The following is a 20,280-nucleotide window of genomic DNA, read 5'->3' as shown; positions in this document are numbered from 1 at the left end:
CCTCGAGGTCTGGCCCCTCTGATCCTTCGAGACCAATTTCAGTCCAGCTGGCAGTTTGAGGTCCAGGCCACTCTCCGGAAACTGGGCTTCTCACCCCAAGCCCTATTGGCCTTGGGCATAGACCAAGCGAAATCTGAGGTCAGACAAAGAATTGTGGACACGGAGAGACAGCTGGACAGCATGAGGTCTCCGGATTTCAATATAGTTGAAAACAAGAAATACGTTGCTGCCCCGGCAGCGTATCTCTTTTATCTTGAATCCAGAAACTCAAGAAGAGCCTTCACGCTCGCCCGAAGCTCGGCATTGCCCTCGCCAGTGCTGCTAGGCTCATTTGGAAAGATCCCATACGAGCAGAGACTCTGCTCCTGCCCGTTGGGGGAAGTAGGCAGCCCTGAACATCTTTTTTTTAGATGCCCTCTGTTCGATAAGGTACGTAGAGATACCATCGCCCCCATTCTGGAGAGCCTGGCCGACCTCCCAGATAAGGCCAAACTAAAGGCCCTACTATTAGGAAAGGAGCAAAAGTTAACTCGGATGGTAGCCAGATTCTGCACCCAGATCTGCAGGACCAGTCTTCCCCCCCAGAAAAAGACAGCCATTGAAATAGTAAACGCGGGATTGGACTGTGGGAAGTAGTTCCTCTGCTCGGGCACGAAACTGAGAACTTTGAGCAGCACCAGGGGAAAGGCCAGCTGGACCCGCCTTCTGGAAACATAGCCGCTTCAAACTTATAGACTCTTATATCCACCCCGAATGACAACCCCCATAGCCCTGTAAAGCATTTTTATTTTAATAGCTGGTGTACGACCGTAATAAAGCTTGATAGGTACGATTCACCACAGGGGGAAAAGTGCTTTTAAAAAGTTGGTTAGTGGGCAATAAAGGTGGGGAGGCAAGAAGCAAGTCGGGGAATTTTCTGTCAAACTCACGTGTCCACACATAGACGGGTGCAGTAGCAAAGCTCTCAGTGGGATGGTCTTCCGCACTGAGGCCACTCAAGGTCCACATGTGAATAAGATACTTCTGCCCTGGCTGAAGGTCCCTGTTGGAAGATTAGATACGCTGGGTAAGTCTCAGTCAGATGCAATGATTTGGGAACAAAGAACAAGCTTTTTGACTGCTGCTGAGTCAGAGACTTGCATAAACTACCCACTCAGAAATGTGAACAAATATCTACTGCACACAGAGAGCTGTTGAATGCATGAGGCAAATACATTGGGTGCTCGGGTTGCGAATGTGATCCGTGCGGGAGGCACGTTCGCAACCCGCAGCATTCGTAATCCGCAGCCTCAAAATTGTTTCTAATTGAAGAGTCTCAAGTTATACCTTGGAGCTCAGGGCAATGAAAGAAGCTGGGAGATAGCTCGAACATGAGTGGAAGAAAACACTGGTGAGGGCTCATCATCTAGCCCAACAGTGGCAGTGAAGGCACCAAAGAAGCTATACATTGCTGCCTCCACTGCATCCTCACGATGCCATCTGGCAGAGCTTTCCCAGAAAGTACAGTAGGGCCCAAAGGAAGTAGCAGAACCGACAGTAGCTCACTGACTTGTTTGCAAAGCATTTTGAGGATAAAATCAATTGACTCCGCTGTTAGAACAGATGGATCTCAAGGTGTCCAGAGCACAGTCTAGTCTTGTTGTGTTGAATGTGTTTCATTTGGTAAGGCTCAAGGATGTGGACAAGGTGTGTGGATCCATCCAGGGTGACCACTTGCGCTCTGGACCCTTGTCCTTCTTGGCTGATAAAAAGAAGTAGCAGCTGCCTGGGCCAGAAAGGTAATTAATACTTCCTTGCAAGAGGGGTGGTCCCTGCCTGCTTGAAGGCAGCAGAGGTAAAATCTAAGTCATTGCTGGCCAGTTGCCACTCTCCCTTTCTTGGTTAATGTTATTGAGCAGGTGGTCACAGACTTGATCCAGGCGCTTTTGGAGGAAACTGATTTTCTAGATCCAATTCAATCGGGGTTTAGGCCTGGCTTTGGCACAGAAACTGCTTGCTCACCCTTTTTAGACAAGAGAGAGACAGTATCCCTGTTAATTTCTCCTTGACCTCTCAGTTGCTTTCAATATCATCAACCATGGTAACCTTCTGGAGCAGCTCCATGAGTTGGTGGCACTACTTTGCAGTGGTTCTGGTCCTACTTTGATTATCATTTCCAGAGAATGATGTTTGGGGAGTGCTCTTCAGCCCCATGAAGCCTTAATATGGAGTTAGTGGGCATTTCAATAGACCAACTGGATGGGGTTACATACCCACTGAAGGAGCAGGTATATAGCTTGGGGCTACTTCTGGATTCACTGCTGTCGCTTGCGGATCAGGAAGTCTCGGTGGAGCGGAGTGCCCTCCATCAGCTTGGTAGCACAGCTGCAATCCTATCTGGACAGGGATAGCCTAACTTCTGTTGTCTATGCTCTGGTAACCTCTAGAATAGATTGCCACAACACATTATACATGGGGCAGCTTCTGAAGATGGTTTGGAAACTTCAGCTGGTGCAAAATTCAGCAACCAGGTTGCTCAGCAGGGAAGACTGTTTGAGCATTATAACACCAATCCTTGATTGCATGGGCTGCCAATTAGTTTCCGGGCCCAATTCAAAGTGCTGGTTTTGACCTATAAAACCTTAAATGGCTCAGGACCACAATGGAAACCAAGGAAAGGGAGAGTGCTCTTGTACTCAGTCCTGCTTGTGTTCCCACAGGCATCTGGTTGGCCACTGTGAGAACTATGAGAACAGGATGCTGGGCTAGATAAGCCAATGGCCGAATCCAGCAGTGTCCTCTTATGTTCTTCATTGCCTCCCAGCACCACTGACTGGCTAAGTAACAAGCCACCACCTGACCTACTTTAATTCACCATCACCTCCCTCCCTCCCTCCACTCCCAGGAAGTCTCTTGCTTCTTGCTCACCAGAATGTGTATTTTGTCACGGTATTGTTTAACTCCACAGCACGATCCTCCACATCATCCGGCTGCCGTATGGACACACGCACCTTGCTGACCGTGGCGTACTTGAGCCTGTGGAGAGCCCATTGCACAGTAATGGTTGTGGCAGTCACATTGGCAATTTCAAATCCCTCCACTGGGTGAGGTCCTGGCAGGATGAGAGAGGGGAAATGCAGGAGGCGGTTACGACTCACCCCACTTGACAGTGATACACTCACTCAATCCTCTTGGGTGAGCCCTGCCCCGCCGGATGTCTCCTTCCCATCTCAGTAGTTTCCTACAGAAGAAAAGGGTCAGTCTGGGCTTTCTGGCAGGACTTCTACAGTAGAGGGCTCCCTCCCTTACTGGGAGTATAGGGCATGGCATCTTGGAACCTAATGGGAACCTTCTTTGCATTCAAGGGTCACCCATAAGACACCGTATGGCACCGTCACTTAGTAAAGTTGGTGTTGCATAGTGGTTAGTGTTAAGGGTAGGGCCTGGGAGACCATGGTTCAAATCCCCACTCAGCCATAAAGCTCACTAGGTGATAGAATTATAGAATTGATGTTGGACCAGTCATAGTTTCTCAGGGTTGCCGTGAGTATAAAATGGAGGAGAACCATGCATGGCACCTTGAGCTCCTTAGACCACATGGATGGCAATGCCTAGTTCATAGGAAGGGTGAGTTATGCTTCCCATGCAGCAGAGTCCAATACAGCTAAAAAATTCAAGGCTTCATGCTAGCCTTTTAATTCCCTACCTAAAAGAGCTTTAATGCCAAATCACACAGAGGGTTAGCATAGCCAGGATAAGCCTACAATTTATAGAAACCACAGAAAGCCCTAGACTTCAAGGTAGGCTCTCTCAGCAGACATTGCCACCATACTTATTTCTTCTATTTACAGGCTCCATATAACCTCATAGTGGTGAGGGAGATGAAGGGGTTGCTATGTATGAACCACGTACAGCGTTCTTGACAGGTAACAGCAAGATGTTCCTGTGAATACGCTAAGTGATTTGTCAAACCGAGATCTGCCGATGTGGTGTTACCAGCTGATCGCATTAAAAAAAAGCACGGTGATACAAATCTGTGAATTAAGGCTCCATCCAGATGGGCAGCTTCCTGTGTGGCAAATTTAAGACTAAGGCAGAAGTGAGTAGGAAAGTAGTTAAAAGCAAAGGGTGCTAACTAGCATGCAAATATCCCACAAGCTATAGGAGGAGTTAGAAGGCTACGTATGGCAAATCTGCAGCACTGTTTCCTATAAATATCTGTGCACCAGGATTGTTCAGTCAGTGTCACTTGACCGATCCTGTTAGTTCCGTCCTGTGAAACAGTACAATCCCCCTCCCATTAAAGTTAACAAAGTGGCATAACTGACATGGGGGAGAAGCTACATTTGCATATGGAAATGCGTAAAGTAATGGATTGTTACAGACTGAACTGGCTGCCAGTGAAGACTTTTCCATATAATTCTTACTGGATTACAAAGCAGCAAAAGTCTCCGATGGTGAATGATGGGAGACTCTCAGCTCCCTCTACATACACATGTTACAGCAATGGGGCTTTTAAGCATAGTGTGTGCTCTGTATTAAAGGCCTCCAGCTCCAGCTGGCTGACAAGAAATAGAAGAAGAGATTGGTGCAATGGTCTATCTGGTCCTTTTGAAACAGTGAGCATCGCTAACAATTTCAGAGTAAAATGATAACAGTTATGCAATAAATCTACCCTCAGGGTGGTTTCTTTCTGGCTTTAACAGTTCATGCCCTTGAGGCAGAGATATTTCCCCTCATCTAGAAAAAAAAGTCTATTGTTTGTAACATCTCTTAGGGCAGTATCATTACCCAATATAAAAGTTCTGCTTCACCTCTCCTTTTGCTTTTAACCATTATCTTGTTGCAAGTTATAAGAGTATAAAATCCTCTTCTTTCATCAGGTTTCAATATGCTGTCTTTCAATTTTACTGAATGCTCCTTGCATGTTTTGTTACAGTCTAAAGAGGCGTTGGTTGGGGGGGGCATTCAGTAAAATTGAAAGGGGGGAGGGAGGGAGGGAGAGAGAGAAAGAGAGAGAGGGGAGAGAGGAGAGAGAGAGAGAGAGGGAGGGAGAGAGAGAGAGAAAGAGAGAGAGAGAGAGAGGAGAGAGGAGAGAGGAGAGAGAGAGAGAGAGAGAGAGCAAGCAGATATTCCCCAAGGTCATTTGGCATTTTGTTGGCATCTGTTTTCCCTACAAATTGAAATTCAATCATTATACTCTCTGATTAGATGGAATTTCCCTTGCCCGCCAGGACTCCACTTTGAGAAAACATACATTCCAAACGAGGATCACTGTTAAAGGCAGGAAATATCCACTGTTGTGATTCCACTATATTTTTTATTCCTTTTCTTAGAATTTCTATGCTTAAAAAAAGATAAATAAAAAATCAGCCAATACATATACGTAGTTCAGAGACCACTACTAATGGCTTAGGACAGTGTTTCTCAACCTTTTTTGGGCAAAGGCACACTTGTTTCATGAAAAAAATCACGAGGCACACCACCATTAGAAAATGTTAAAAAAATTAACTCTGTGCCTATATTGACTATATATAAAGTAATTCTCCCACGGCACACCAGGCAACATCTCGCGGCACACTAGTGTGCCGCGGAACAGTGGTTGAGAAACACTGGCTTAGGACCTTTAGTGAAGGAAGCTAGGCATAGAGTGCTGTCAAGGAACAAGCATTTTAACCCAAATACCCACCATCTATTAGTGGTCTAAAGATCTTATGTCCATTTTGACATCTGAATGTGTATCTTATAATCAACAACCTCATTTGGACACCAATTTCAATGGCTTACATAAATGCATATGTTTAAATAAGTCTGATGGATTATTCTTAATTTTTTAATGAATTGATGGATTGTTGGATTCTTCTTGTTAATGGGAATGGATACTGCATTTCCCCCTTTGCTTTTCTTCTTCCTCCTTTTACAATGTTTGCTAAATCCGAGGCAAAATCCCAGCAGTTTAGCCTCTTCTGGACTCTATTACATCAATATACTTAAAGGATTAGTAGAAATTGAGAAACAAGATGTTCTTCTACAAATGTTTCTCGAGTGACAATTGTGTGGGATGTGGCAATTGTTTTGCTTCAGAGATGCAACTTCCACTACAATTTTTTTTTTTTACAGCAACTATATCGGTATTACTTCTATAGATGTCACTGCAGGAGAACAAGTACTGGGGGTGGGGGAGTGGAAATTCATGGACGCAGGCCAATGTTTTGAATATATAATCTTAATTTGTTGTGTGACAGCAACGACACTGGATTGGTAGGGAAGAAACTCCTCTTATAAACAAAAGACATTGTGCTCTATTGTTCCATATCGCTTGGGAAACATGCCGTGTGCCTCTATGGGTCCAAAAGACACCTGCGAACACAGTTGCTTCATTGCTGCAGCCAGGCATTTCTGCACCCACCACTCTATCCCGCTGAATGAGCTACTCACTAGTACGAGTGACGAGCATGACGGGCCTGCTGATATCATTCTTGTTGTTCGATTTGCGTTTGACTGAAAAGACAGAAATATTGTAGGCTTTGCCGGAGGCTAGTGCCCGCAAATGGTGGGCAGCACGGCTTCGGTCCACATAATCAGTCCAGCGGTAAGAGCCGTCGAAGGATACGTACGTCACGGCGTAGCCATCAATCATTTGCTTGGCAGCCAGGTCCATGGGAGGGCGCCAAGAGATTGTCAGCCCTGTCTCCTCCACCTTTTCCACCTTTAATGACGTTGGTGGCAGCAGCTCTTCAGGGTGTCAATGCAAACGGGGAAAAAAAGGAAGCATAATACATGTTAACAAACAGAATCCTTTCTCTCCCTCATCTCGTTATCGTATTTTTCATACAAGAGGAAGCAGGTAAGGCAACCTTCCCTAATCTTGGGTCTCCAGTTGCTGTTGGATTCCAACCCCCATCATTTCCACCCAGCATGATCAAGGATGATGGGAACCGAAGTCCAATAATATCTGGAGACCCAAGGTTGGGGAATGCATAGTTTACAATTAATATAAACTTAATATATTACGGTAAGACTGGCAGAATGCTAGTGTTGAACATGCTGTGTTTCAAATATGGAATTCTGAACTGCATTAACTTTCATAACTTTTTTTTTTTGAGGGGTAACTGAGTATGTAGATCTGCAAAGGGAATCCACATCACATGGTGCATTATGAGCACAACAGATGGGAATGTGCTCATCTACTCTGCCATAGTGGGAACAAGTTCTTGATAAGCATTCATACAGGGTAGTAATGCTACAGCAAGGTTCTGTGGGTCCTTAGCTCCCATTAGTTTACTCATTTGACTCTTAAGATCTAGCACTGGCTCCTTGAATGATATTCTCTTCTGGTTTCAATTCACTTCAACTGGACAAGAATCACCAAGTAACCCAACTTTCAACAAACATATATTAAGCCCTTCACAGCTTGGGACCAGTTTACCTCTGGGATTGCCTTACCCCATATATGGTCACTCAGCTGATTTGATCTGTGAAACTGGCAGTGTTAAGGTGCCACGTAATACTTGTTCTGCATTTGTAAGAAATTGGTCTTTTCATGTGGCACCACGTACACTTTAGAAATTCCTGACTATTGACATCTGGCAGGCACCTTCACTTTACTCTTTTCTTTTTGGCGCCTGATGAAAACATTATTTGTTTAGAAAAAATAGAAGTTGCATGTTTAGACATATAGAAGTTGCATGTGTTTTAGTTCCTTTAAGCTGATGCTGATTTTAACCACCTTATGAATAGGTTTACTCTGTGTTTTGTAAAATACAATGTCTGTTTGAATGTTGTGTTTTTCTTCCTTTTGTAGTTTGCTATTGTTATTTGTAAAATATAAAAAGTGATGTTATTCATTTTGAAAAACTCAGTTAAAAACCCAACCTATTTTAAAAGGATTTTATTGCCTGCTATATGTCTACCAGGGATGCGGGTGGCGTTGTGGGCTAAACCACAGAGCCTAGGGCTTGCCAATCAGAAGGTCAGCAGTTCAAATCCCTGCAATGGGGTGAGCTCCCATTGCTCGGTCCCTGCTCCTGCCAACCTAGCAGTTCGAAAGCATGTCAAAGTGCAAGTAGATAAATAGGTACCGCTCCGGCGGGAAGGTAAGTGGTGTTTCTGTGCGCTGCTCTGGTTCACCAGAAGTGGCTTTGTCATGCTGCCCACATGACCCTGAAGCCAATAAAGCGAGGTGAGCGCCGCAACCCCAGAGTCGTCCGCAACTGGACCTAATGGTCAGGAGTCCCTTTACCTCTGTATGTCTACCATTTTCTGGGATCAGCATGGTTAGCAATGACTCTATTCCAGAAAACTATGGAAATGGCCTTTTTACCTTTCTCACAGTTGTTGCCAGTATAGCCCACTTTGCAGGTACAGATGTGAGATCCGTTACTGGGCAGGCAGTAGCCTCTGCTCCCACAGGGGTTGGAGAAACAGGGGTCACTAGCTGGGGAAGAAGTGCAAAACGAACAATTCAGAACAGTGGTCCTTCAAGACATTGCAGGCTCCCTTAAGAAAGTATGTCAGGAGAGGATCAGACTAAATATTGATCTTCTTTTTTTAACTGCATCTATCTTTCCTAAAAGGCTACTAAGAACTTTTGCATGTACTAAGTGCGCTCCCATTCTATATCAGCTTACCTATTTCACAATGGTAGCCAAAGAAGCCCTCTGGGCAGACGCACAGGTAGGAGCCACTGTAATTTTCGCAATCTCCTCCGTTCCGACAAGGGTTTGATTCACAGGCATCCACTTCTGGAGGGCATAAATACACTCACTCAGATATCTGTAGGAGGTGTCACATGGAATTAAGAGGATGACTCTGCATCTGGTGGAGAATCCCTTGCAAAAATGCCTGCTGGAGTACAGTGCATTCGCTCCATGTGAAAACCCTCCCTGGGGCCATCCATCCGCACAGTATATTCATCTCCCCAGTAAATATGAAATTCAAGTGAGTGAAATTCAAGATACAGTGGTGCCTCGCTTAACGAATGCCCTGCTTAACGAAATTTCCGCTTAACGAAATGATTTTTCGAGCGGAGCTTGCCTCGATAGACGAATGCGTTTTACGAAAAATTCGTCTAGCGAATCGCGGTTTCCCATAGGAATGCATTGAAATTCAATTAATGCGTTCCTATGGGCAAAAAAAAATTCAAAAAAATTCAATGCATTCCTATGGGATTCGCTAGACGAATTTTTCGCTATAAGAAAAGACCCGTGGAACGAATTAATTTCGTCTAGCGAGGCACCACTGTAGTTGGTGGCATGTCTCCTTAAGCCTGTCTAACTGCTGCTTACATGCAGCACCAAACCATTTACTCCTGGGTTACAGAATTCCCTGTTCAAGATTTTTCATACCGCTTATTAGACCATAGCCACTCACTACAGATGAGTCGCTTCCACGGGGAGACCTTCGCTGTGTACACACTCCTATCTACAACGTTAGCCACAATCCATATCTATCCTGTATCTATTCTATCACGAAATGCAGCATTTGGATGTTTTCCCCACAAGCCAGCTTTGATCCAAATTGAGGAAAAGAACAACCTTGCTATTTTTTTAAAGTTGATAAAGTGTATTAGCCAGCTAGTGCAGGACACCATGCCGCCTGAAACCTTCTGAATTAGAAAGGTCTTTAAATAGCATTTTCTATGGGTTAGAGCAATGTTAACTTTCGTACGACTACTGTTCATAGCTGCCAAGTGTCCCGCTGAAAAATGCGGGATCAGCAGCGGCGCAGCACCGGAAGTCCCTACTACGCATGTCCGGACATGCGTAGAAGCGACTTCCGGTGCCGCGCTACCCATGTCTGGGCACCGGAAATCAGGCGGCACCAGGACCCAAAATGGAGCCTCCCTGGCAGATAGGAAATCCAGGGGATTTACAGGATTTTTCCCAATCCGGGCTGCCAGTGGGAAATGGTTTAAAATACGGTGGTTTCCCGCGAAAAAGGGGAGACTTGGCAGCTATGCTACTGTTATGTCCACATAGGCTGTGAGGCTCACACAGCCTATGGCTGCTGAATTGGTTAAAGAAAATAACTCAGGTTTTCCAAGAATAACCTCTTTCTATGGCTTTGCCTTTGAACCTGAACTGTTACCAATATTAAGAAATTTATGCTAAAAGAAAGTGGGATATGTTAGTACCAGCTGAAAGATAACAGATGGAGCAGTTTGAGGATATTTGGGAGATTCCAGTGATCTTTAATTGCTAGTAGGAAGTAGTGACAGAAGTTCCAAGAAGGGTCAACTGACTATTTACCCGTTTCACACTGAGTTCCAATGAAACCCTCAGGACAATGACAGGCAAAGGATCCCGGTTGATCTGTGCAGGTCCCACCATTCTTGCATGGATCAGACAGGCATTCATCAATCTCTGTAGAGAATGCAGAAGGGAGGGGGGGCAGTACAGTGACTTCATCAGCACAACAACACTATCGAAGGTAGAAAACCATCAGTAATGGGGTAGAAAGTGGAGAACTTTATGTTTTTCTTCCTCGTCTTAAACTCTGTTGTGGCAAAACAGTTTTAATTCTACAAAAATAGTGGGGCAGGAAGAGAGGAGAAGCAAGGTAATTTTAACTAGGCATGGGCAAACTCAGCCCTCCAGATGTTTTGGGACTACAATTCCCATCATCCCTGACCACTGGTCCTCTTAGCTAGGGATGATGGGAGTTGCAGTCCCAAAACATCTGGAGGGCCGAGTTTGCCCATGCCTGATTTTAGCTCTTGGCAGCCGTAGCTATATGATGGTGTAAGTCAGTGATGGGCAACCTTTTGAGCTTGGTGTGTCAAAATTCGCCAAAAAACCGAGCATAACTCGGGTGGTGTGTCACTTCGAGAAAAACACACACACCATAATTTCACAAAATTTATAGTTTAAATAACAAAAATGTATAATTGTAATATATAACTGCATTTAATAAACCAAAAACTAATTATTTAACCACGGAGACAAGCTGTAGGAGGAGCGGGAGAACAAATGGGGAAAAAACAACAACAACAGTGCGAATGGGCCGATGGGGTGCATGCCAGCAGTGAGGGCTCTGCATGTCACGTCTGACACGCATGTCATAGGTTGGCCATCACTGGTCTAAGTGTTGTTTACAATACATTAATTAATATTTATTTTTGCAAAGAGCAATGGGGTTGCAGGGAGGTTTGATGTCAAGCATTTCTACAGCAATTACTGTATTTTTCTGTGTATAAGACTAGGGTTTTTTGTTTTACCAAAAAAGTAGATTTAAAATTGGGGCTCGTCTTATACACTGGTAGTGCTGAGGGGTGTTTTCTTAATTTGAAGTCCCCCAAAATAGGGGGCATCTAATACATGAGGGCGTCTTATACACGGAAAAATGCAGTACTTCACCAAATGATGCTTTACAATTATCACATCATTAACAGATATAGTCTTGCCCAGTAACAGCACACAGGATTCACCAAAAGGTCTCCGACACCTGGGTAAAAGGCTATTTTATTGTTGCTGGGAAGAAACCCTACAAAGGTAGCAGCTCTGCATAAAGCAGCTTTTAGGTGGGGATGGAAAAAGAGAAAGGGACACCCAGAACTCCTAACATTGCCTCCTAAGAAATGAACAGTCATATTTAAGAGCACATTAGCACTAATAATTGACTTTGGGAAGGGAATTTCCAAAGGCTACAAAGAATAATAAACCCCACATCTCACATCCTGTTTGCAAGCACAAATACAGGTGAAACTCAGAAAATTAGAACATCGTCGAAAAATGCATTTATTTCAGTAATGCAACTTATTGTTTTTTATTTTTATTTTTACAAATGCTTTCTTTTGGAAATTCCACAGTAATAAAACAAATAGTTACAATAATACAAAAATAAACAAAAATAAACATCGCTATTGACATATCTTGCTTTGCATGTCATGCATTATCTCATATATTCATAGCTGCCAAGTTTTCCCTTTTCTCGCGAGGAAGCCTATTCAGCATAAGGGAAAATCCCTTAAAAAAAGGGATAACTTGGCAGCTATGCATATATTGGTTTCACCTTTTAAGTTCCATTACTGAAATAAATGCACTTTTCGATGGTTTTCTAATTTTCCGAGTTTCACCTGTAAGAGTTTGTAAATGAAGCATTATGCAAGTTAAAAAGTACTTTAGAATCGATAGGAATGTAGTATATGAATATAAAACTTAATAACTACTCCATTATAAAAAATTGGTTAGTGAACCAACTGGCTGTTTTTATATTGCACCCCCTCCCCCTCATTAATAGACAATGGCATTTGTTCAAGCCTGCTTTACTCCATTCTTTAATAAGCAAGTAGGTGTGTTCCATGCCATTCCTTCCATTCCTGTCAGAAGGCAGGGTTTCTATGTCAACTGTATTAAGGGCTTGGGCTTGGTTTTGTGTCTTCATTTCTCATACCTGAAAACAGAATTTTTCCTATCTGAAAATATGAATATAATGGGAAGTTATGCAGTCTTCCCGTTACTCAGTTCAGCAAGTTTAAAGAAAACACTCTCATGAAAGAGATCACTGATCACCCAAAGCTTGCTTTTGCCAATTTCCCATCCCAGTCACAAAGTCGTTCCACAGAGAAACAAGGCAAAGCAACACAATTGAAATATTGTTAAATAATAAAGTCCCCCCCCATATTTTAGGGCACAGTTTCTAGCAGGATGGGCCTTTCTATACCATATCCCCAAAAAATGACCTGGGCATTTCAATGACATTGTTATTTTCCTCACAATCAGTCAATGTGGCTTTTCAAAAAGCATCGTTTTATGTTATCCCTTTCCAGTTTATTGGAAGATAGGAGATTGAACTGAAATGAATTGCTGTGTTTTGAATTTGGACCATTTGGATCCCTTCCAGTCGGGATTCAGGCCTCATCATGGGACTGAAACTGCCTTGGTCGCACTGGTTGATGATCTCCAGTGGGCTAGGGACAAAGGTGAGAGCTGTTTCCTAGTTCTGCTGGATCTCTCAGCGGCTTTTGACACCATCGACCATAACATCCTTCTGGCCCGCCTAGAGGGATTGGGAGCTGAGGGCACTGTTATACAGTGGTTCCGCTCCTTCCTCCTGGGCCATGTTCAGAAAGTGGTGGTGGGGGATGAGTGTTCACACCCCTGGGCTCTCACTTGTGGGGTGCCTCAGGGCTCTGTCCTCTCCCCCATGCTTTTTAACATCTATATGCAGCCGTTGGGAGAGATCATCAGGGGGTTTGGGCTGGGTGTTCATCAGTATGCGGATGATCCCCAGCTCTACCTCTCTTTCAAATCAGAACCAGTGAAGGTCCAGTGCCGAGGGCCTTCTGGCGGTTCCCTCGCTGCGAGAAGCCAAGTTACAGGGAACCAGGCAGAGGGCCTTCTCTGTAGTGGCACCCGCCCTGTGGAACGCCCTCTCACCAGATGTCAAAAAGAAAAATAACTACCAGACTTTTAGAGGACATCTGAAGGCAGCCCTGTTTAGGGAGGCGTTTAATGTTTAATTGATTATTTTATTTTTCTGTTGGAAGCCGCCCAGAGTGGCTGGGGAAACCCAGCCACATGGACGGGGTATAAATAATAAATAATATTATTATTATAAGGTCCATGGACGCTTTCAGTGACAGCAAGTGGAGGAATGCCTCACTGACTCTCATTTTTAAACTGTCAAAAGTCGAGTCCTTGGTTGCACAAACACTATACCTTTAAAACACATTCCCCTCCTCTAAGCATTCTGGGCACTGTCGTTTATCCCTCACAAAGTTATAACTTCCAGCAACCCTTAACGAACTACTGGGCCCAGAGTGCTTTGAGGGAGAAAATGTGTTTCAAATGTGCTCTGGAGGTATAGTGTGTACACAGCTTTAAAAGCACTCAGATTTATATAGAGAGCACATAGAAGCCTAATTGGCACAGTTTATCTGAACTGCAGTCCTGCTAAACTTTAAGTAGCCTTAGTTTCCTGGTGCTCACCATCATGACCAAGACCTCTATCTATGCATTCCACTGGGCCGCCACAACACTTATCACAGCTACCTCAACAAGCCAGCATCCCAAGTGGACTGCCATCAACCCTTCATCAGCATCCCCTGCATCCATTCCCCTCTATACTATGATGCACACCCATTCATTCACATTACTCACACAACCGTAATTGGCTTGATGGTAGCCAATACACACAATCTCAATCCAGGCAAGATAGAAGAAGTACTACTGGTGGAAGCAAAATAAAAAAAAATCCTTCAGTAGCACCTTAAAGACCAACTAAGTTTTTATTTTGGTATGAGCTTTCGTGTGCATGCACACTTCTTCAGATACACTTGAAACAGAAGAGTCAGACCCTTATGTATATACAGAGGGTGGTGGGGGTGGGTTAACTACTGGTGGGTTAACTTGGGAGGTGGTACACAGCCTGTTCTGGCCAATTAATATTGAGAAACATAACTCTCCTTATGCAGTGCAACAAAAAATGCATCTCACAAATGCATGGGGTTTAGAATTTTACTTCAAACCTGCCCCCCCCCCCCCGGTTTACTGAAGTATTCTAGGCTACGTGTAAAAACAGCAAGGAACATCAAAACAAGTAGCAACGGGAAAATACATAAATTATTAAATATTAAAAGGTAGATATTCAAAGCAGATATAATAAAGCAGTATAAATCTGGCGGCGGCAGAGATAACTAGCACACTACACAGGCTGTGAAAAAGTTCAGAAAGCTATTAAGTCTCAGTGTTCCAGTTCAAATGGCCTTGGGGTTCCAGAAACCCTTTCTATTAATTTATCATGACAGATCTCTGCATAAAACTGACATTGACATATGGGCAGGATCAGACTTCATCCACTGCCCTTCACCAAATATTCATCCAGTAAAGGTTATTAATTTTCCTTATCAGTATCACTTCTGCTTTTGCCCTTTTCTCCCATCTCCTCATTCTCTCATTCCCTAGCCCAAAGTGGGCCTCCCATCTGGAACTGCACATCTAAATCTCTTCACTGCTGTCAAGAGGAAGGGGAAGCTTGCTGTTGGTAATGCCTCCTTATACTATAGCGGCTATACCAAGACCTTCTCAATAAAAGATTTGCCTCCACTGTCAGAGGCATTATACCTCTGCATGCCTGTCGCTAGGATTCAGAGGTGGGAACAGTGCCATTGCACCCAGGTCCTCCTTGCAGGACTCCCATAAACACCTGGATAGCCACTGTGGGAAGAGGATACTGGACTAGATGGACTTTTGGCCTGATGCAGCAAAACTCTTCTTTTAGCATTCCCATTCTGCAGGTGGCTGGAGAAAGGCAGCTCCCTTGCTAAAACCTTCCTGGTCCTTTCTGAATTCGAAATTTCCAGTCATAAATATTTCCTTGACTGCTTTTTCTGCTTGTTCTGCTGGATGCCATTCTCTGTTGCTGATTTTATTCTGTGTTAGATTTTGTCTCCTATTGTATTTTTGTTAACTGCCCTGAGGACTTTGTCATTAGGTAGTATATAAATATTGGAAATAATTCAATAATAAATACAGTGGTACCTCCACTTACGAATAACTCTACTTACGAATGTTTTTACTTATGAACGGAGCTCCGTCCGCCATCTTGGATGCGGTTTAGATAGGATTTTTTCTACTTACGATTTTTTAGATAGGGTTGCTTCGACTTACGAATTTTTTCTCCCAATGCATTCCCATGGGATTCGACTTTTTTTTTTGACTTACGAAATTTTTGACTTACGACAATTTTTTTTGACTTACGAAAGTGCGTTCGGAACGCATTAAATTCATAAGTAGAGGTACCACTGTAAAACCGAAAGCTACATTATGCTGAAAACCACAGTACTCTAAAAATAACTACAGTATACATTTTTATTTTAGGTGTATGTATACCCAGCCTCCCACCCTAACCAAAGGTCTTATTTAAAAACATTGAACACACAACAGTACAACGATTACAACGGCACACACACACACACACACACACACACACACACACACACACACACCAGTTCTCCAATGTTTTGACAAATGCCACTCTACAGCTGGATCTCCTGGCCAGGGATGGATTGTTGAAGCAACCAGATGTTAGTCCCCCTCACTGGGTTTCTTAAGCTGCTACTGCTGCTGCTTATGACTCTCACAGGATCTAGTGCCAGTGGCAGATGCAGAAAGTGCTGGGAGAGCAAAAGCATTAGAAGCCTCCCCACCAGTCCTCAGATGTTCCAGCTGCAACTTTGCTGCTGAATCTCTGGGCCGCAGCAAGTCTCCTAGGAAATAATCCGGGCTCAGAAATGGCTGCCGAAGTTGCTGGATGTTAAGTCCCTCACGGGCCAGGGCTTTCTCAATGGGGCTTATGGTAACACTGATGGTACGCCCTGGCATAGCACCAACGTGGTGCTATGGGCAACAACGTCAAGCGACTTTCTGGCATACATACTTGCACATTCTCTTACCCAACTCACAGTGGTGTCCTGTATAGCCAGTTTTGCACAAGCACAGGAAAGCGGCAATTCGATCTTTACACAAGCCTCCGTTCAGACACGGCTGAGATCTGCATTCATCAATTTCTGTAACAGAGAGGGGAGAGATGACCATCTAGCTGTAATGGAAGACCATAAAGCGCTGAAAGACACACACACACACACACACACCTTATGTACCAGGGCATGTAGATTGGAGCAGCCTACACATTAGGAAAGGTGCATGTTAGAAACAACCCCTCCCACTGCAACACAGCAACCGGGGATAATAGGAACCAGAGGTGCAAACACAAATCTAGTCACACAGGAAACACCACTAGTCAGGGGCAACATGCTGCCCGTTAGCTGCTGATCAAGAGGGGTTGCTTCCTTTCACAATACAGTGGTGCCTCGACTTACGAATTTAATCCGTTCCGAAGGCACCTTCGTAAGTAAAAAAATTCGTAAGTCGAAAAATGCCATTGGAAACGCGATTTTCCATAGGAATGCATTGGAAACGGAAAAATTCGTAAGTCGAAGCAACCCTATCTAAAAATTCGTAAGTTGAAAAATCCCTATCTAAAACTACCGCGGTTTCCCCCCGGATGTCGAGACATTTGTTTTTTTGTTTTTTTTAAATACATTTTATTCCAGTTTTCCAATTAACAAAACCAATCTTTTATACAAAATCTTATATTCACATCTTTTACCTTGCTCCGCCGAGCTATGACTTCCCCCCCTCCCTTCATGCGGGTTTCTTGTTAATTCCCTTTTTTGCAGTTCCTTTTTTGACATATTGGTCAATTCGTAAGGTTTATTTTAATCCTGCGAGAGTTTTTAATGATCTACAGTTTTTCTCCATATAGTCCACATATTTACTCCAGTCCTTTTGAAACCTTGTCTCCCCCTGGTCACGAATCTTGCATGTCAATCTAGCAAGTTCAGCATAGTCCATCATTTTTGTCTGCCACTCCACAATTGTAGGTAATTCCTGTAATTTCCATTTTTGGGCTAACAAAGTCCTAGCCGCGGTTGTTGCATACATAAACAGTGTTTGATCTTCTTTTCTAATCTCTCCTCCCATTATTCCTAACAAAAATGCTTCTGGTTTTTTTGGAAAAGTATATCTAAACATCTTTTTCAATTCGTTATATAAACTTTCCCAAAATCTTTTAACTTTTTCGCATGTCCACCACATATGATAAAATTCACCATCTGATGTCGAGACATTTGTAAGCACGCGGCCATTACCCCCATTCGTAAGTTGAAAAATTTGGTTGTTGAGTCGTTCGTAAGTCGAGGTACCACTGTATGGGCTATGTCAGCTTGCTCAGCTTGCGCCTATCGTTATTTTATAATGGTTTATCTGCATCATCGTTTGCTTAAGCTTGAGAAGTGCTATGGTTTCCCCAAGAGGACTTCCCCTCTCCTTTTATCAACTACATTTCCCAGACTTCCAAGATACACAAGAACATTAGAACTCCAGAATAATCACAGGAACCAAAACTGGCACTGGTCTGGTTCTACTTTGTCTTCTCACAAGAACAAAAGGCAGGTATGACACACTGAAGAGTACAGCACTATAGTTCTGATGAAATATTAAAGTCACCAGAAGCTGTTGCTTGAAGTTGAGAAGGACCCGATCTCCCTCCCCCCTCTCCCTCCCTCCCCCCCTCTCCCTCCCCCCCTCTCTCTCAAACACAAAATCAAGTTACCGTTACACTCTGGAGGGTCACTCCAGGCACCTTGTGTTCTGCACACCCTGGGGTTATTCTGGGGACTGAGAACATAACCCATATCACACTGGTATTCTGCCAGAGAGCCCAGCTTAGTGGAGTTGAATGCCACCTGGGCATGCTTCACCTCCTTAGGGATACCACAGTCTACCTCTAGAAGGAAAAGAAAGAGTGGGGGAAGGGTGGAAGAAGAAAGGTTACAGAGCAATGCATTTGTTATATAGTCTATGAGCTGCACAATTAACACTGATGTAAATAAGGGCTCTGCACTGATGAGAGCACTGGGGATAGCGAAGGCCTAGTTCTTCACACAGACCCTAAAGGACATTCCCTTATGTGTGAGTGACTTGCTGAGTTATGTTAGAAAAGTTCTGCGGGTCTGCCTTGATCAGAGAAGCAAAAAGTGCAATGCCAGCCTCTAAAATTAATGTTGCCAGGGCAAGCCTTCAATGGTTAGCATCATTTGTTCCAAGAGACACTGTTCTTAGCTCTCAAATGCAGTTTGTGGTCCTGCAAATAATTAGCATGGATCTGAGCTGCAAGTTCCAACCTGCCTTACACAGACACTGCTGCAAGTTCCCAAATAATTGGTAAGCTGAAATTTTCAGAGAGAACTTCCAAAAACCTCCGGAAGCAGTCCAGAACATTATTTGAATGATTTTACTTTTTAAAAGAATTGGAAATGTTGGCATGGCCTATTGTACTAGGACAGATGACATATCGCAGCTGACTTTGCCTTTCTATGTGTTTACCTGATTGGCAGTGCCTTCCTGTGTAGCCAGCTGGGCATGTGCACAAATAGCTGTTGCCAAGATCCTGACAAGTGGCTCCATTTTCACATGGATGCAGGAGGCAAGGAGAAGGAGCTGTGAAAGCAGAGCCCAGCCCACCAATACAAAATTGTTCCATTTAGTATTCCAGACAGAGCTTACAAAAGCACCTTTAAAAAATGAAACAACATGTGACAGTAACACAAATGATTTCTAACCCTAGTAATGCAGTTACACTGCAGTATATTTTACACCACCAACACCAGAGACTTAACTGTGTGTTACGCTAACTGCTCAGCTTGCATCGATGTTGGAATTTTGAATTTTAATCACAGATGTAGGCCCCTTGGATTTCCTCCAGGACTGCAGCATATGAGGAGGGAAGATTTAATTCTTCCCTCACCAGCTGCTATTCCAGTGAAAATTATCTCCCATGCTCCAGTTAGTAATGGAGTGGGGAAACTTCTATTGGTACCAATGGAGGGTGGAAGCTCCTTTTGGTGCCAATGGAAGTTGTCGGCCTCCAATCACTAAAGGCAGCATAGGGAGAGGGGATTTCTATTGGGATCCCAGAAGGGAAGGAGAAGATTAAACCTCCTCTCCTAAAGAACTGTAGTATCAATGGAAATTGCCCATTCCACTGTGCTTATGATTAATTTTTAGAAGTTCAATGACATAGCTGCAAGGCACATAATTATCACAACCTGTAGTTATGCCACCCAAGCAGCTATGTTCTGAGCATCCAGCTATTGTTCAACCTAGACCACTGATCAGTACTTTTGATTGTTGTTCAGGATAAATCCAGCTCCTAATTTCATATCATGCCTGGCATCAGGCTTACTTTTTACTTCTACAATGGAAAGCAATCAAATCTTTAACACTTTGCTCAAATCTGCAATATAAACAATACATTCATTCATTCATTCATTCATTTAGTTGAGTATTTCTAAATAGGGATTTCAGTAAATTATAACTCCTTGGAGATTCAACATCCTGACCCTATTGAGATCAAGCAGGCTCCTTCACTGTATTCTTCCAGCACCTGCATAAAACATTCTTGTTCAGACAAGCCTACCCAGATGCTTAGAAAGTTGAGGTACTTTTAATCTGTTTCAATATTTTAACTTTTGTATGTTTTGAAAGTAGGGTTCTGAACTTTTATTGACTTTGCCGTTATATCTTTTGTAAACCACTCTGAGATTTCACAATCAAGAGGTGTATAAGTTTTATGAAATAAACAAAGAAAACAATAGTGTTGCAGTCTCCTGAAAGTGGGCTGGATGGCTAGTTCTGCCTGTGTGCCTCCTATAGGCATTGGTTGGCTACTGTGAGATGAGGAAGCTGATCGGCCTAATCCAGCAGGCTCTTCTTATGTTCTTAACTCCCTTAGGTT

General features: G+C 43.6%; 1 protein-coding gene across 2 annotated transcripts in view; it reads right to left on the bottom strand.

Annotated features, from left to right (window-relative positions):
- The window catches only part of SNED1 (sushi, nidogen and EGF like domains 1), a 79,947-nt gene that overhangs the window by 16,192 nt on the left and 43,475 nt on the right, over positions 1 to 20,280 (bottom strand). For both annotated transcript variants that reach the window (XM_035133206.2, XM_060274574.1), the window contains 9 exons: positions 18,870 to 18,983; positions 18,097 to 18,270; positions 16,376 to 16,489; positions 10,230 to 10,343; positions 8,610 to 8,723; positions 8,303 to 8,416; positions 6,418 to 6,714; positions 2,908 to 3,091; positions 930 to 1,042 (listed from right to left, as the gene is read on the bottom strand). In XM_035133206.2, coding sequence (XP_034989097.2) covers positions 930 to 1,042; positions 2,908 to 3,091; positions 6,418 to 6,714; positions 8,303 to 8,416; positions 8,610 to 8,723; positions 10,230 to 10,343; positions 16,376 to 16,489; positions 18,097 to 18,270; positions 18,870 to 18,983 — 1,338 coding nt within the window. The remainder of the gene's footprint in view (positions 1 to 929; positions 1,043 to 2,907; positions 3,092 to 6,417; positions 6,715 to 8,302; positions 8,417 to 8,609; positions 8,724 to 10,229; positions 10,344 to 16,375; positions 16,490 to 18,096; positions 18,271 to 18,869; positions 18,984 to 20,280) is intronic.

Source organism: Zootoca vivipara, chromosome 5 (genome assembly GCF_963506605.1).
Source record: "Zootoca vivipara chromosome 5, rZooViv1.1, whole genome shotgun sequence".
NCBI lineage: Eukaryota > Metazoa > Chordata > Lepidosauria > Squamata > Lacertidae > Zootoca > Zootoca vivipara.
The sequence above is the reverse complement of the archived record's forward strand: the minus strand, read 5'-3'. Positions and strand labels throughout refer to the sequence as shown.